The sequence below is a fragment of the Antennarius striatus genome, chromosome 4 (genome assembly GCF_040054535.1).
Source record: "Antennarius striatus isolate MH-2024 chromosome 4, ASM4005453v1, whole genome shotgun sequence".
NCBI classification, from domain to species: domain Eukaryota; kingdom Metazoa; phylum Chordata; class Actinopteri; order Lophiiformes; family Antennariidae; genus Antennarius; species Antennarius striatus.
Genome location: NC_090779.1, coordinates 18,462,501 through 18,479,466, shown reverse-complemented (window position 1 = coordinate 18,479,466; position 16,966 = coordinate 18,462,501). Strand labels below are relative to the sequence as shown.

At 39.2% G+C, this 16,966-nt stretch overlaps 1 protein-coding gene across 2 annotated transcripts in view; it reads left to right on the top strand.

The window, feature by feature from the left end:
* Window positions 1-16,966, top strand: part of si:dkey-246g23.2 (solute carrier family 66 member 2) — a 50,145-nt gene that overhangs the window by 25,891 nt on the left and 7,288 nt on the right. The window contains exons 4-5 of one of the 2 annotated variants that reach the window (XM_068312955.1): window positions 860-1,076; window positions 12,430-14,494. In XM_068312955.1, the coding sequence (XP_068169056.1) occupies window positions 860-1,076; window positions 12,430-12,604 (392 nt within the window). In that variant the 3' untranslated portion in view covers window positions 12,605-14,494. Of the gene's footprint in view, window positions 1-859; window positions 1,077-12,429; window positions 14,495-16,966 lie in introns of those variants that run through there. The other variant, XM_068312956.1, reaches the window with a different exon arrangement.

The window sequence follows — 16,966 nt, the reverse complement described above, 5'->3', positions numbered from 1 at the left end:
ACCTTTGAGCTGAGTAGAATGTCAGTATTCCTAAAAAGTCAGGCCTCTGGAGTGTTTGATAGGGTGTCAGTGGACCCCGACAAAAAAATTTCAGTTCATTCATTTGTTTCAATCCCATCAAGTAGCATGAAGATTGTTTAAAAAAAATATGAATCTGTCTTCAGTGTTGAAAAATTTCAGAGCCGCTGTGTAAGCAATATTTAGAAGATGGTATTTATCAATGAATTTTAAAATCCATTCATGATTAATAGTGGTGTGTCAGTAGAAAAGGACCAAAGGTATTAAACTTTCTAAATGTATAGTCTGAGCCTAACATTTCTATTACAACGTAATAGAAATGTAAGAGGTCTAAGACGTCTCATTCATCTTTTTTCCACTCACTTATGCATGTGCACTGTATTGATTTAGAAGTGCTGTCTTTGCAGAATTTCTGTACATCCTTTAATGAAACATCCTGCTCTTTCTTCCAGCTTTTTCGTGCTTTATCACCCTTTCAATCTGTTCCTGTCACTGTTGCTTTTCCGTTTCCATCTTCACATACTGTAGGCACTTTCTCACTATCAGGAATCCACACACAAATATGTACACACTTTCTCAGTCTCGCTGTTGCTTTTTCATTTTAATATGTCTTCAGGCTTTGCTGTCTGCTTTATCTCCTTTAATCAGTCCAATCTCACAACTCCACCTGTAATGTTTGTTTAATGTAGCATATTCATGACTTTAACATCCCTTTGGGTTCCCTTGGGGTTGTCTGCCCTTTACCCACAACCAAATTATACAAGATATGTGAATTAGGGACTCTAAGCATCACTGATGACAAGAACTAAACACTTTTTTTTCTCTGTCTGATCTCCTGAAGACTTGGACTTTCACAACTTCTGGAAGTGGAGTGCTTTCGAGGACTACCTGCTCTTCTGCTTTGGCTTCACCATACTGTGTGCTGTAATCACACTTCTGCTGCTGGACTCTGCGCTATTTGTGGAGGCACTGGGCTCCCTGGCCGTAATTTTCGAGGCCATGCTTGGTCTTCCGCAGCTGGTCCAAAACTTCAATAATCACTCCACCAAAGGCATGAGGTACATCACATTTTTATATCATGTTTAGCTTTGCACATTGCTCTTAATTGACTGGATTCACACAAAATAATTTTTATCAACCAGTAGACATGCATTCTTTGCCTTAGCATAATTTTTATATATAAGTTGCTATGTCTTTACTCTGTAAACGAGAATGAGACCCAGTTCAGCTGATGTTGTATCCATCCGTCAACATGTGGAAAGAAATGAGATGTGGTCTCAGCTGATGTTGTATCTGTCCTCCAACTAGGGTTGGAGTCCCAAAGTCTAGGTCGTATCTCAGATTTTTACTAGTATATTGAACAAAAATATTAACAGAGCAACAGCTCATACAGTATTTCTAAATACAGTATGTTGAGCAGCTCGTATCTCAAGGTACTACTATACTCTCAAATTGTATTTCAATAGTGCTTGGTAGTCTTGTTAACCGAATGTTAAGGAAGTGCAAGTCATTTTTTCTCTTAAGTCAAATATGCTTACAAGATCATTTATAGTCCTCATCAATGACCTTCAGTGGAAAGAGGGACCAGAAGATGATCAACTAAAAACTAAGAAAGGCGCTCGCGTTTTGAATGTTTTTCTTGTTAATTTTATGTTCGTGTAAACAAAGGTCAATGGCTATACTGTTCGGCTTCTCAAGTAATAGACCCCGAGATTAAGCGAGGTGGTGGGCCATAATTGATAATTATGGCCCTCATGACACCACCTAGCTCATTATTTCCTCATTGTTGTTTAGAATTGGTGTGAAGATCATGATTATAATTTATGTCAGTTAGGTTATTTTGTTGTCTGTTGTACAATGACAGAACTAAACATAGGACCTTTTCTGTATTTCATTCTCATATTCAGCAAGTGTAGAAGATAGACGTAAGTTAACTTGTGATGCAGAGGGATAGAGATTGATTGAGCAAAATCAGCTGATTTTACATAGTCCTTTTCCTATGGAATTAGGATTTCTTCCTGCCCTTCCCCTGGGAATTGAGATTGCATGTGTATGTGTCATAGCCTCCAGATAAAATATCAAGACTTGTTACATTTATGTCGCCCCTATATCAGACACCTATAAATCCAACAGGAGGCTCTTGCTCAACTTACAGGTGCTGATGTACAGGGGAATGTATCAGTGGAATAATAGGTCATTTTATTTGATATAACAAGTTGGGTTTCTACTTTCTGAATAAATTTAAATTAGTCTTTAAGGAAAATTAACAAGTTGTTCTTCACTGTCATTCTCACATGACATTAGCCTGCAGCACAATTCCTCCTATTCTCCGTCAAAGGTTCTGCTTTTGATTCCTTTGCTGCTTTGTTTTCTTTAATGCAATCCCCACAGTCACTGTGTTGACCATTTTCTCCGAGTTAATTTGTACAGGATTTATTCACTTAATTAGCAGCAGAAAATTCTGGACCTTAATCTCAAGTGCAGGTTGTGGTTGATTCATCTTGTGTACTTGTGTTTTTGACTCTTCCTTCTCCTCTGGGTTTACCTGATTGAAGTCCTGCAGACTTTGATTTGGTTTTTGTTCATCCACTGAACTTTCCTTGAAAGACTCAACTTGTGTTTTTGTAGTGGTCATCAGCCCATGTCTTCATTCACATGTCCCTGGATGTCTTGTAAGACCTGTAGTGATTATTGTCTTTGTCCAGCCTGTACTCCATCTCCTTGGCTTGTTTCCTGATGTAGAACACTTGTATCATGCTGGTCCTTGTACTTGTCTCTTTCCTTCCTTGGCCAGTTGCTCTTTTACAGGGTCTTTGGTTGGCACTAGTGAATTTTATTTCTGGACAAGGTGATAACATATTTGCTTATGAATCAGACATTGCTATAGGAATTAAGATGAAAAGTGGTTTCATTTGTGAAATCCTAGAGCTGTGTGCCATCAGCTCTAGGATTAGATTGTGTTGACACTGGCCTTCGATATTCATGACCTGAAGCAACCTGTTTTTGTTTTGCCTCTGCAGCCAGCTTCTAGCCATGTTGACACTATAAAGCTGTAGTTCAACACACTTCAGCCTCTTAAGATCATAGGCTTCACCACTCTGTACTGTCAGACTACTTTAAACTTCATGATATACAATTATGCTTGGGGTGGAAAGGAAAGGCGTTGATTGATGACGGTGATGTACCTGGTTTTCCCTTGAGAGGAAGTTAATTATATCACAGAAAAGCCTATGTAGTATCGCCTCCTGGATATTTTTTTTCTACAGTGTACAGTTGTCACTTCAGGCTCTGTGTAACTCCTATTCTTAAAGTATTTGTACCATACAGTCTACGTTTTAAGCATTTATACTGACATAGTCTGCATATTTTGAAATGCATTTAGACACAAACAATAAAGAAGCTCAGAACAGACTTATACCTTAAAGGCTTCCCCTTGTGTGTGTAAAGATGGTACATTTCGGTTATTTTACTGTTAGAATGGCGAGACATTTGGTCCAAGTACTATAACACATTTCATATTCAGTGTCATGCAAAAGATTAAATATCTAATAACATTCCATTAGGTCACAGAGATGACTGATGAGGTAGATCACTAAATTAAGATCCATGCCAAAATCCCTGCATTCGCAGTACTGTGATAAAATATGACAGTAAGGGGAGACTCAAAGAGCAATACAGTTATTGGAAAATAAATTAGAATATTCAGTCATTCATTATTATCTCTTATCCCAGCTGACTAAGCAGGAGGTAGGCTATACCCAGGAAAGAGTCACCAGCGAATCACAGGAAAAACAACCATTTGCAGCCAGTTTAGAAACACCGATTCTCCTATACTGCATGCTTCTGATGGTGGGTTGAAGCCTTAAAACACAGAGTGAAACCATGCAGACAAATTCCACACAGAGAGGTCCCAGGTCTTCAGTTGGATTTGAAACACACACACACACACACACACACACACACACACACACACACACACACACACACACACACACACACACACACACACACACACAGACACACACAGTGGAGCCACAAACACACAGGCTGGTTCTTTCAGAATTTGCATAGTTATGTTTCCTGGTCATCATTGACTCTTTTTATGTCTGTATGCGCTCATGCACAAATTTGCCCTACTCTGGGAAACTGAGTGATGATGAAAGAAAAATCAAAGAGAATGAGAGAACAAGAAAGAGGGGGGATTTGGAGATGCATAGAAGGATGTGATGAAAATAATAAATATATATATTTACAGAAAATAGAAAGCCGGTTGCATTTATTTTTAGGCTTAGGTCTTAACAGTTTCATCTCTGCATCTTCAGGAAAGGATTTGGAAGGGAAATCAAAAGAATATCACTTCCTGCCTCATTAGCACAACTGAGATGCCCTTGAACTTCAGGTCCGCTGTTGGAGTTTACTCAGCGGCCATCGGGCTGGTCTATTTTTGTGTTGAGAGGCTTAAACGTCGGACCAACCACTTTCAGCCCATTGGACTTGTGAAATTACACAGTTGTAATCCACGTCTTGGCATCAGTTTCAAAATATTTATTATGTGAAAATACCTAAATGGATAAAGCTGTATTTGATGACGTCATGGCATCTCCATGACGTCACCCGAGTGTCCAAGACATGCGGCCGCAAGTCCGATGACACAACCACAAAGTCGATCATCGAACTGTGGCCTAGGGTGTCCTGGTGCCAAGTGCACATATGGACACCCTTATGTCTGAACATGGTGTTCGTTATGGACAGCCCGTGACAAGCACAGAAGTCCAATAACTGAACACCACTTGGGTTCTGATCAGGGGGGCCGTTCCTCCCAACCACGCCCTTCCAGGTCTCACTGTCATTGCCCACGTGAGCATTGAAATCCCCCAGCAGAACAATGGAGTCCCCAGTGGGAGCGCTCTCCAGCACCCCCTCCAAGGACTCCAAAAAGGGTGGGTACTCTGAACTGCTGTTTGGTGCATACGCACAAACAACAGTCAGGACCCGGCGCCCCACCCGAAGGCGGAGGGAGGCTACCCTCTCGTCCACCGGGGTAAACCCCAATGTACAGGCGCCAAGCCGGGGGGCTATAAGTATACCCACACCTGCTCGGCGTCTCTCACCATGGGAAACTCCAGAGTGGAAGAGAGTCCAACCCTTTTGGAGAGGACTGGTACCAGAGCCCAAGCTGTGTGTGGAGGTGAGCCCGACTATATCCAGTCGGAACTTCTCGACCTCACACACCAGCTCAGGCTCCTTCCCTGCCAGAGAGGTGACATTCCACGTCCCAAGAGCCAGCTTCTGTAGCCGGGGATTGGATCGCCAAGGTCCCTGCCTTCGGCCACCGCCCAGCTCACATGGGCTCACCACCTGTGGGAGGGGCCATAGGGGTCGGGTGCATTGTGAGCTGTGCGGCCTACACCCAGTTAAGCACAAAAAAAGAATAGGTACTTTTATTGTGTCTGTGCGCTGCAATCACCTCCCATTCCCTCACACACGCTCTCACACCTTTATAGGTTGTAGCTTGTTTTTTGCTCTCAAGTATGAGTGATGGCCCTATTTTTGTGTCCCCTCAGTATCAGCTTTTGATGATTTCACATTTCTCTTGAGATTACCCTGAAGACATTTTGGACAAAGAAGTGGTATCTTTACAATCTGTGCCTGCAGAATAATGTGAAGATACTGTGGTGACCTACAGGCACTCTGCAACCTGTATTTATTTTCAGAAGAAAACACATCTGGAGATGGGTGCATTTATGGTACACATTGTTCACTTGTGCTTCCCCACAACTATAATCTTAGCTTTTCCATGATAAACATCAAATCATCAGTGAAGTATTCCTCAATTCAGAACTAAAATATCAGCACTTAAGGTGTTGGCTTTATCTCAGAAAAAGCACTTGTACATTTTTCTTTTTAAGTTTTGAATCATCAGTGTGTTATAACATGTTTGCAAGTGTTGGGATTGGTTTCAACGTTATTTGCCAATTTATAGTAAATTTCTGGTTTCATATTTTGAATTGGGTTCAATTCTTTCAAGGGAGTTTGTTTGTTCATTTCTCTGTTTTATATTATTGTTTATTCAATATCTTGGGTTTGGATGTGTTTCAAACAAGGCAGACAATCTGAAGTTGTCAAGATAAAAAGCTATAAGAAGGGACAATGGGATTTTTATGGACAATTTTGTATTTCTTTTAGATTAGTATTAGAAGAAATTTGCCCATATCTTGTAGGTCAACAAAGTTCATGATGGTGTAGTGGACATGATCAAAGCCATTGTAAAAGTCAGTAGCTCTCACTGTTAAAAGTCCTGGCTGTTTAGACTGACCCTTCAGGAAGGGGGTCAAGAGAAATTTGCTCCAAAGAATTATCATTGACAGATTTGTTAATGTTGAGGCAGAGTTGCTTTTGGACTTATCAATATATTTATGAAGAATTAAGCAGCAGATTGCTTTGCTGCTAAAATGTGCTGTTTATTTGGCGCTCTGTATGCGAGCAATTTGCAAAATAACCATAACAAATCTACAGCTACAGAGTGTTGACTGTTCATGACATTATGTTTTATCTATTACATCCAATTGGGATGATTTGTCAATGTGTTGATGTGAACGACCTTCATGCTTTAAGTAAAGGACAGTGGTCAGTTTTTATGGGATTTTTTTTCAAATGAATAGTGCATCACAAGTAAATTATAATGTATTTCACATCCTATTGGCTCATTAAAATATATTTTATATGATTACTTAACCTGACCCATAACTGTTATGTTTTATGTTACTTTTTTTCAATTTAATATTAATCTTAATATACAAAATAACAACTAGGGTGGTACTTTCATTTATGTGAAAAAACATGAGTACTACTAAATATAAGTAATGAAAGCTAACGTAATAAATAATGAGATTACCATCACCAACAGGACATGTTATTTGTTCTTCTTTATCAACATTGTCCAAAACAGTGTCCAAAATATCCTTAGGTAAACTCTGTGACATAGCCCTACTCTGCCTCACATCCCTTTTTCTCTGACTCATTTGTTGAAGTAAAATCCATCTTTTTGTGGCAGGTTTGGAACCTTTCCTTGTTTCCAAGTGTGCAATCGATCACCATGCATAATGCATTTTTAGTGGGTTAAGAGCAGCTCGGCTTCTCTCTCACAAGGCCTTTGATTTTTGTCTCTCTATCTGACCCCCTCAGGGAAAGCTGCTAAATCACGTCATACACATGCCTTAATATGGGAGCAGTGTTTTAACAGATTCAAAAAAATGTCTTTATATTTATTGTACCAGTGTTTTCTGGCATGGTTTGTGATAATACATTAAGGAACTCAGATGCTATGTTAATTTATTACTTACTACTAAAGTAAGTAAAATAAAGTGTTACTAGTAGAGTAATTTTTGTACGTATTAGTTTGGGGGGATCTCTTTCCTTAAATATACAAGTATAATAAATAAACCACAAGTATTTTCTGTGTTCCCATGTGCACTAAGACTAACATTGCATCACACATACTGTAAATACAGACATGTAAAGCACCAAGTATTGTAAAGATACCAAACAATTTGCTTTCCAGGGAGAGTCATTCATATTGTTTATTATTTATTCTGTATGAATCCATTTTTAATTTGCAGATTTTTTATGTTTTATGTTGTGTCTAGTCTACATCTCATTAGACCCTAGGCGTTTTTAGTCCCAGTGAACAAACACAGTGGACATACGGAGCTAATTGGAGATAAATGAGTGGATATTATCTTGGAAGCTTCCCAGCTCTGTGGGAATGCACCATTGTAGCATCATCACTCTGTCAAGATCATTGCATGGATCTTGTAAACAGTCCCCTGTGTGGTCAGAAAATTTGATTGATTTTGACATTCAAAAACGTCAGCACTTTACATAACCCCATTACATACTCCCTGCTTGTACCCTTTTGATTCCCTTTCTCTCGTTGTAATTTCTCTGCCTCTCTTTAAATGTCACTCAGCCCCTTTTGATGTCGGGGTGTCCCACCGGTCCACTGCAGCAGCTCAGAGGAGCTAATAGCTGGCCTGACAGCACTCGTTCAATACACAGGACAATTACTGCCTGCCCCATATCCAGCACAGCCATTACATCGTGCAAGCCGACCCCTCTCTTGCTTCCTCGATTGCACTCTCCTGTCCTGTCACTCTCCATCTCTCCATTAGGTCTCACGCCTCTCTAGATTTATCGTCCCCACCCCTCACGTAGCCATCCATCTCTCATCATTTTCCTTTTACCTCCGCTCCCTCTCACCCATTGCCATTTCCTTTCTGTCACTTTGCCATCATGCCTTTTGCTCTATCACCTCTTGCCACTTTGCTCAGATGAGGGTGTTAGGCCAGTGGTAATCAATAACAGACTGAATCAAGTCAGCGTGGGTGTGTGTATGTACTGCATGTGTGTGTCAGTTTGTGCATGTAATTATAAGAACAAGTGAGAACGTGAAGCAGTTGAGCGATTTCATGGTTTGCATGGTTTGCAGACTTATGAGATTGTTAAATGGGGTTATATTGTGTAAATACTGGATGTTTTACTGTCATTGCATATCTCTCGCCACAATTACAATGAAATTGCTCTGGCGTTCCTGGTATGAAGGAAGGCAAGGAAATTCTTTACGTATGTGTGTATGTGTATGATGCCTGTAAGTCGTTTTTCCTCTCCCTCTTAAAATACCCCTCTCCACAACCACATTAAGTGACTCCCCAAGTTACATTAGAAGACAACAGTGATGTAGAATAGTGAAATACTCTCGTCACAGGACCACAGCTGGTAGTTAATTTGAAACAAAATAGCTGGTTGTTTGGCCATATGTTCTCCTGTGTGTGTGTGTGTGTGTGTGTGTGTGTGTGTGTGTGTGTGTGTGTGTGTGTGTGTGTGTGTGTGTGTGTGTGTGTGTGTGTGTGTGTGTGTGTGTGTGTGTGTGTGTGTGTGTGTGTGTGACTTGGGTAGTCAGTTGGTCAATATTTTCAATCGATTCTATAATAACTCCATCTCCCTGCGGATACTCAGAGCTTTGCTAAGGACCAAGTTCAAGTGTTTGAACTATGTTTCTTTCATCACCTCTCAGCTGAGCCACAAGTCCCATGGTTAATAGTATGGCAGCCAGATGGAGCAACATGAGACTAGCATGACAAACAGATGTGGGAATCGTGTCTGTGTAAGTGTGTGTGTGCATATGGATGTGTGTTCCTGGTAGAAATAAATGACCTCAAACTGCTCTTTTGTTTCCGTTCCATGGCTCTACTGTAGCAACCGCTTTTGCACAGATTACGCACCCTCCTTAATTATACTGTTAATGACTCACTGTCGTTAATGATGCTTGGTCTCTTGAGCAAAGAAATTTGTCAATGGGGGTGAAAAAAAAATTAGGAGCGGGAGAGAATGTGAAGGAAGGGAGGGAAGGTTTGGCAGAGGCAAAGAGGATAGCAGAGAAAAGCTGAAGCTGAGAGGATAAAGAATTAATGACGGTGGGAGGAGACCATGTGATAAAATAAAGCAAAACAAGGGAAGTATGACTTTAATGGTACTTTTAAATTCCTCTCATACTTGTATTTTTTCTATATTGATATGTTTCCTATTTTAAATTTCATTTTCCATTTAGCAAATACTATTTAAATGCAAATAGTATTTACAAGTGTACATCTTTATCGTCTGTATGCATGGTTGTGTAATGCACTCGTAAAGATGTGACTTCCACGACATTATTTATCTATAACAAAGATCTTTGTTAACATTTAGAAAAGGAGTCCAGTTTTATGACATCCTCTACTGTGAAGTGCCTCATACTGTTTCATACTTCATTCTACTTCATACTGCTGTTGTTATTGCCAGGGATAAGTACCGTACAGGTCTCCAAATTTGGTTGCATTTTCAGGAGAGAGGTGGGTGTCCGATATAGGAAACATAATGCATATATTAATGAGTGGTAAAACTGTGACAAAGCAGGTGGTGTGATCATGAGGTTACCTTACAGAGGTGGTCAATAGAGCAGGTTTGGTTAACCTTAATCTCCACCATTTACGTATTTCTAGCAGCAGCATGCACTGCTGTCAGTTGTAAATAAAAGTTCCACTGAATTGGACTTTGACCTCAAATCTTCACAGTAAAAAACCAAGATTTTAGTTCTGAAGGGAGTCAGAAGATAAGACTGGATCATGGAGAAAGATGGAAAATTGTATTTTTTGTTGTTCTGTAACTCTACAGTCTTATCATAATCGGTGTAGCTTAGTTTGCAAAAGGATGAGACATTTAACAATCACCCTGCTAGAAAACAAGACATGGATTTTTGTCCTTACACAGGTTAGGCTATCACAATGACTATTTCACATTGAATATTTATTTATCTCCTGTACTTAAAAGGGATTTTGAATTTTCAGTAAAATATTTTATGAAACACTATTTCAAAATTTTAAGTATCATGTCCTCTGCACTTGTTTTCCTTTGGTTGTCAACTTTATAATTTTTTTGCACAGAGGAAGGGTAAAGTAAAAGAATAACCAATTAAATCTAAATGAAGTTGATGTTTGAGCAGGACAATGAACTAAGTGTAAAGTGTTATGAAAGGAAAAAATAAGTGGAAAGATGAAATGGGGAATATGAAGTTCATCAAAGAGTACCCTCTGAGGAACGAAACTTCAGTGGAATAATTTACTTTTGGACAAACTGACAGCTCAGAGAAGGAAAACTAAGTGCATGATAATTTTAAGTTCTTTTGCACACTTCTTTGTGGAGCACTTCACTCAAATCCTGACAGTTTAAATTATGGTGGCTGTCAAACCGACTCAATAAAGTGTGTCGTGCAGCTACAGAAATGTTAAAAGCTAAACCTCCAGATGGGCCAATGCCTAACCAAGGAATCAAGAAGCGTCTGTCTCATCAAGGATGAATTTCCTTGGTTAAGAGTAAATATATTACTGTATTTCTTTCGGTATTACTTTTTGCTAACTTTTCCAAAAGTCCCAAGGAAAAGTGTACCAGTTCCCAGCTCTAGTGTGTTTTGTTCACATTTATGAACAGAGTACTCAAATCACAGCTGGCAGATAGTATCTGATTAACTCTCTAAGTGTTTGTTTGGGATGTCAGAATGTATTTTGTTCACGATTTGGAGTCCAGTTACACTTTATTGGACCAGTCAAATTACCAGCATTAACTTTACAGCAAATAAATACACAAAAATGTCCCTATGATGAAGAACATTCCATTTTTGTGATAGCTAATGACCCTGGCACAGTCACTATGTACAACATCATCCATATCTGCAGATACATGTTTTACTTTAACTGTTATGGGTTCAGTTTTATACATCTTGTATCTCTCAAGCACAACGTGTATTTGCAGTGTGTGTTAATTTATGATATTTCAATTTTAATGCAGTGTCCAGATTTTGCACATGCCCAGATATGTTGACTAATGATGTCCTCATTTCCATGCCGTGGCAGCATTATTTGCTGCAAATGTTTCAGTTCCTCATCTGAGCCTGTGGGCAGCCCAGGGGAGAGTTAGGAATTTGACATGAGTCTGCAAGGAGAGCTCAAGGATAGCACAGGACAGCCATAGTCATTAGGCTGTCTCTACCCCATCCATATCTATCTCACAGAGGTCTTCTCCCCATTCACTGAGGTCTCTCCCTGTCTCTCTGGTGGTTATGCTGTCTTAGTCCCGTCTCTCTAACTGTTCTGGATCCATGTCCTCTGAAAACTTTCTCCCTTTCTTCCTTTTTCTTTGACCCCTTTGACTGTAGCAGCATTTCTCATTGATGACTGATGGTCCAGCTCCATCCCCAGGCCCAGTCACCCCTAATGGAGCGAATAAACTCACATAACATTCATACCTGCGGGACCTCTGCAGACTATCCAGTGAGCAAGAATAGAAAATGGAGGAGGGTAGGAGGAGAGTGGGTGGAGTGAAGATAGAGGGCAGAAACTGTGAAGGGGAAGAGTTAAAGGAACAATGATGGTAAATGAGTCAGGATGAGAAAGTACTGAAGATACAGTAGGTAGGAGGAAGAGCAAAAGAAGAATGATAGAAAGTGACGAGTGGAGGAGTGAGCAAAGATATTTATCTAATAGTCATGGTAGGTGACGAAACTTTAAAGTCTTTGTGTCTCTTTAGTGCAATCTTCATCCATCCTCTTTTAGTGCTTCCATGCAGCTTTTTCCCTTATACCCCATGAAATAATTGACAAAGATCAAAACACGTTTAAAAATCCGTTGAACATTCATAGATGATGTAGTAAGGGAGCACGCTGCTGTTAGCTCTAAGACTGAAAGCTGGTCCGGGTTTTTCCACCCCTTTTCAGTCATTTATCTTTCACATATTTCTTACGTTTTACTTTAAGAGATCATTTCTCTTTATGTTTCTTTACTCATGCCTTCACCACATCTCTCTGTGTCTTCTTTGCAATAGTGTGAAGATGGTGCTGCTGTGGACAGCTGGAGATGTCTTCAAGACAACCTACTTTGTAATGAATGAAAGCCCAGTACAGTTCTGGATTTGCGGTTCAATCCAGATCCTAATTGATGTGGTCATCCTGCTGCAGGTTCTTTTCTACAATGAAGACACACGGCCTAAGCTAGGTTGAACATGGGTGCTGCTTTCCAAAACATGACAACTGAGCCACATTTACACAAACTGTGGAATTATAATTTAAGGTTTTTGATGAAGCAAGTTGATGGAATTAATGTGGGAAGCATTTCAGCATGATCACAGAAAAAAACAAAGTCATTCTAAATTCTTGTGTATTCAATCTTGAATCAAAGAATTAGTAGGTGCCATTCACAACAATTTCCTATCAATTAATGATCACATTGAACCTTAAAAAAACTCCTTTCTCTGTAAATTGTTTGTAAGGTCATGTAGTTTCTTGAGTTCATTTTACCCCATTACCTTTCTTGTTTCTTTGTCTCTCCAAGTGTAGTGGACATTGAACAACAGATCTCTGCTACTTGAATGGCAGCTGTAACAATGGGTTCTTAACAAGGAGTCCTGCAATTGAATCTGCTGCGTGAATGATGAGTTTCCCACTCCGCTCATTACGGGATTGTTCCAAGTATCGTGTGTGTGTGTGTGTGTGTGTGTGTGTGTGGGTGTGTGTGTGTGTGTGTGTGTGTGTGTGTGTTTTTGCCGGTGTGTATGCATATTTTTTTTCCATTAGGATCCAGTGCCAAGCAAAGGATGTTCAGGTTACTGATATATTTATATTGTTATTAAAAATTAGTAAACAATTATGTGTGTAGATAAATATTATCTTTTGCTGTTTTTGAAAAACATAAAAACATCAAAATTCCTTTTGAATATTTTTGTATTGGCTATTGTGAAACTGTGTTTTAAGGTAAATAATTAGAGTGAAACATATATTATCAGTGATTGACACTATAAAGTCAATCTTGGAAAATGTAAAAGGCTTTTTATATCTATCGATTTACCCTACGTCATTTCGGTGAAAATAACCAACCTTATTCAGGGAATACGATATTGTCTCAACTTTTTCTGCGGGTGATTACTGTGTCATTATGGTATTTATAGAAATGTCCATGTTACTGTTAGATGTTTCTGACATATAATACTGCAGGCTGCCAGCATAGTTATTCTGTGACCTTCTGTTGAATTACACTCACCTTGTGGGTATACATACATGTGTGCTTCAATCCAGTTTATCATATTACATTTTTTAGCCATGTCATAAGCTCTATGTGTCTTATCATCTTTACCCTGTATAATACAGTATATTGCAATATTGCAGTTGTATTATGGTTTTGTATTCTATATGATCTTGTCAGCAGATTTGTATCTTCATATTGCTTCATTCAGCTGAGGCTCAGAAAGATACCCCTTGGATTTATTATAATATTTGCACACAGGACAGATTAGCACGCATAGAATCTGGTTTTGATACCTCAACCAAGTTATTCTGGTAAATGCATTTCCTTTTCCCTACAGCACTGATAAGAAATACAGTACGTGGTTGTCATATCTGAGGAAGGAAAACTTTGTTACTTTTGCCAATTGCAGGATGCATATTTCATGACTACAATAAAATAGGATATTGATTACTATTAGTTGAGTTACAGCATTTTTTAAGGCTTAATAGGATTTCCGTGAATTGTAATTACTGTTAGCTGATGAGTCTTAACTGTATTTACAGGACCGCTGAAACCAAATGTAATCATTGCACTTCAAGCATTTTAATGTATACCGAAGAAATACTGAATAAAATTGTATACGACATAATGATGGCTACCTGTAAACCTCTGCAAGAGCATACACCAGTGGCAACATACAGTATTTGTAAAATAAAACACTCATGGGTTTTCTGTCTCATTGGATATCAGTATTTAAATATTCAGCAACGTATTTTCTCAAAATAAACTATATTTCAAAAAACCTTAATGTATTGTTACTAATGTTCTTCTGAAGTGAATAAATGAAGAAAATGTTTTATCCTCACATTGAAAAATAAATCCTATCTATACCCAGCAGACTGCTACTTTGACTGTTTTATGTGGAGTTAGACAGGATTTCCTCTCAAAATCTTATTTGAAACCTCATGTAAATCCTTTGTATGAAGTAGTTCAGGCAGGAGTATCATCTGAAGGTAAAAATGTGCTTTTATACACCTTTCTTTACACCTACTCCCACTGCAGCTATCACACACGACTGATAGAGAGGGACTGTGAGAATTGTCCCGGAAAAATCTGTGCACCAGATAAATAATGAAATGGAGCTGGACTGTGCCTTATGCTGAATGCAAGAGAGTGAAATTGATGAGTTGGAGTTCATTAATGTGTGTAATGCTTCAAGCCTTCATTCCCCTCTGGCTAATGCATCACCCTACACACACACATAAACACACACATGATACACCATCTTGAAAGTGAAACAAGTGACAGCAACTCATGGGAGCAGTGCAGTGTGGGTAGTACAATATTAATGAGAATACAGTATATAATTGGAGCCCATCTATGGTTTATAGATGAGTTTGACAAAGAAAAACTATGCTGCACCTGTTAGTGCCTTTGCTGTTATCTCCTCTTGCCAGCATACATTAATGATAAACTGACTGGAAGTCTGACTGGAGCCCCTCAGTGTACCCAATGGTAATATGTCACATCATGGAGTTTGCTGCATTGTTCACTGCTTTAATGAGCCTACAAAGATGTCTTTTCTTTAGACATAATCAACTTATTGTACATCATAGAAGGTATTGGTCACAATGGACCAGTCTGGCTGCCTTCCATCATCTGCCTGTCTTTCTGTCCACCTATCCATCAGCTAAACATTCAACATGACTGTCAATAGAGTGGCATGTTTTAATGATAAATGAGGTGAACTAAAAATGTCCACCTGCATTTCATGTCTCCAATGTCCTGCACAAATGCGTCCTGCTCCATTTATTAATAATACTATTTCTGTGGAAGATGGTAATGTGCACTTTTCATCTCATCGAGAGCTCATCACTACAAACCAATTTTAGACAGAGCCACATAGTGTGTTATTGCAGATGATGTGTGTGTGTGTGTGTGTGTGTGTGTGTGTGTGTGTGTGTGTGTGTGTGTGTGTGTGTGTGTGTGTGTGTGTGTGTCAACATGTGTTTATTGTTCCAGAACTTCTAGATTATGATCTGCATAATCTGCATAGTGTTGAGACATAATGATTTGTATGTGCAATGTTGTGTTTTTTTAGATGACATTTGGAAAAGTCCCCAGTCTTGCAATGTTAAACAGGTAATAGCTTATATTATCTGTACTTATATCTACCACAATGTCAAATCAATTAATCTTATTCTTTAAATGCAAAAAATATAATCAACATCTGTTAACAGCTATTTAAAGTATCTGGCAGAAAAACAGACGCAACCATGTAACCTCCTACAAATCTCACTGACAATGAAAAGGTGTCAGTAATTTTTTTTGAAAAGCAAAATTTGGATTCCACACCAATGTGCCAGCACTCATAGATGCCAACACCTAAGTATCCCCGATGATTTTTCATTAAGAATCTGTACCTTCTCTGAGAGAATACAGAAACTGTTGAAAAACATCCCATTAAGTACAAAATGTTAAATGGAAATTATTCCTAGATGTATAAAGAACAGGCAGATGTCAGTGAAGTAGTCACTGACGGTCTGGGGATCTTATGCTGTAGAAAGTTTTTTTACATGTCAAGGATACAAAGAGATGATAGGTGGGGTCAACTATTATGTTAAAAGAAAATTTGGTAAAGGTCAGCAGTAGCAGGGAGAGAGGCACTAGTGATCTTTTGTGCTGCTCTTCTAATTTTCTATATGGTGGATTGATCTGATACGATGCAGTTTCCATTCTGGGCTGTCATTGAGTTTTAAAGAATGCTCTCAGTAGTACCCTAATAGTCATTATAAGCTGTGACGTGTGAGATGTCCACCTTCCCTAGTAGACAATGGATTGCTGGCCCTTCCGTGTGAGAGTTGTGTTGCTGGTGTGCACACTGAGGAACCAAGAACAATTGTCTTGATAAGAGTTCCTTTGTGGTTCAGAGGGTCCTTAACACTTTTGACCTCAAGTGAATCTATGACCATTTCTGTAGTCTTTTCCACATACAAGGAGATTGTTGTGTTTCACCATTTACTCCACCTCCTCTCAATAGTGTGTCTCATCATTTTGTGTAACAATAGCCAGCAGTGTTGTCGTCAGCAAAGTTGATGATACGGTTGGAGCTGGATTAAATGGGGTGAACAAGAGAGGACTGAGCACCCATCCGGGGATAAAGCCAATGCTGGGTGATGTGGTGCTTGAGGTCCTGTTTCCTATCTTGAAGGACTGCGGTTTACCCCTGAGAAAGTCTGAGATCCAGTTGCAGAAAGATGTGTCAGCTCCATGTGTTCAGTTTCTCTATCAGCTTTTACGGTGTGATGGTGTTTGAAGTTGAGCCAAGCTCAAGTGTCCTTTTTTCCTGTATGTTAGGGCAG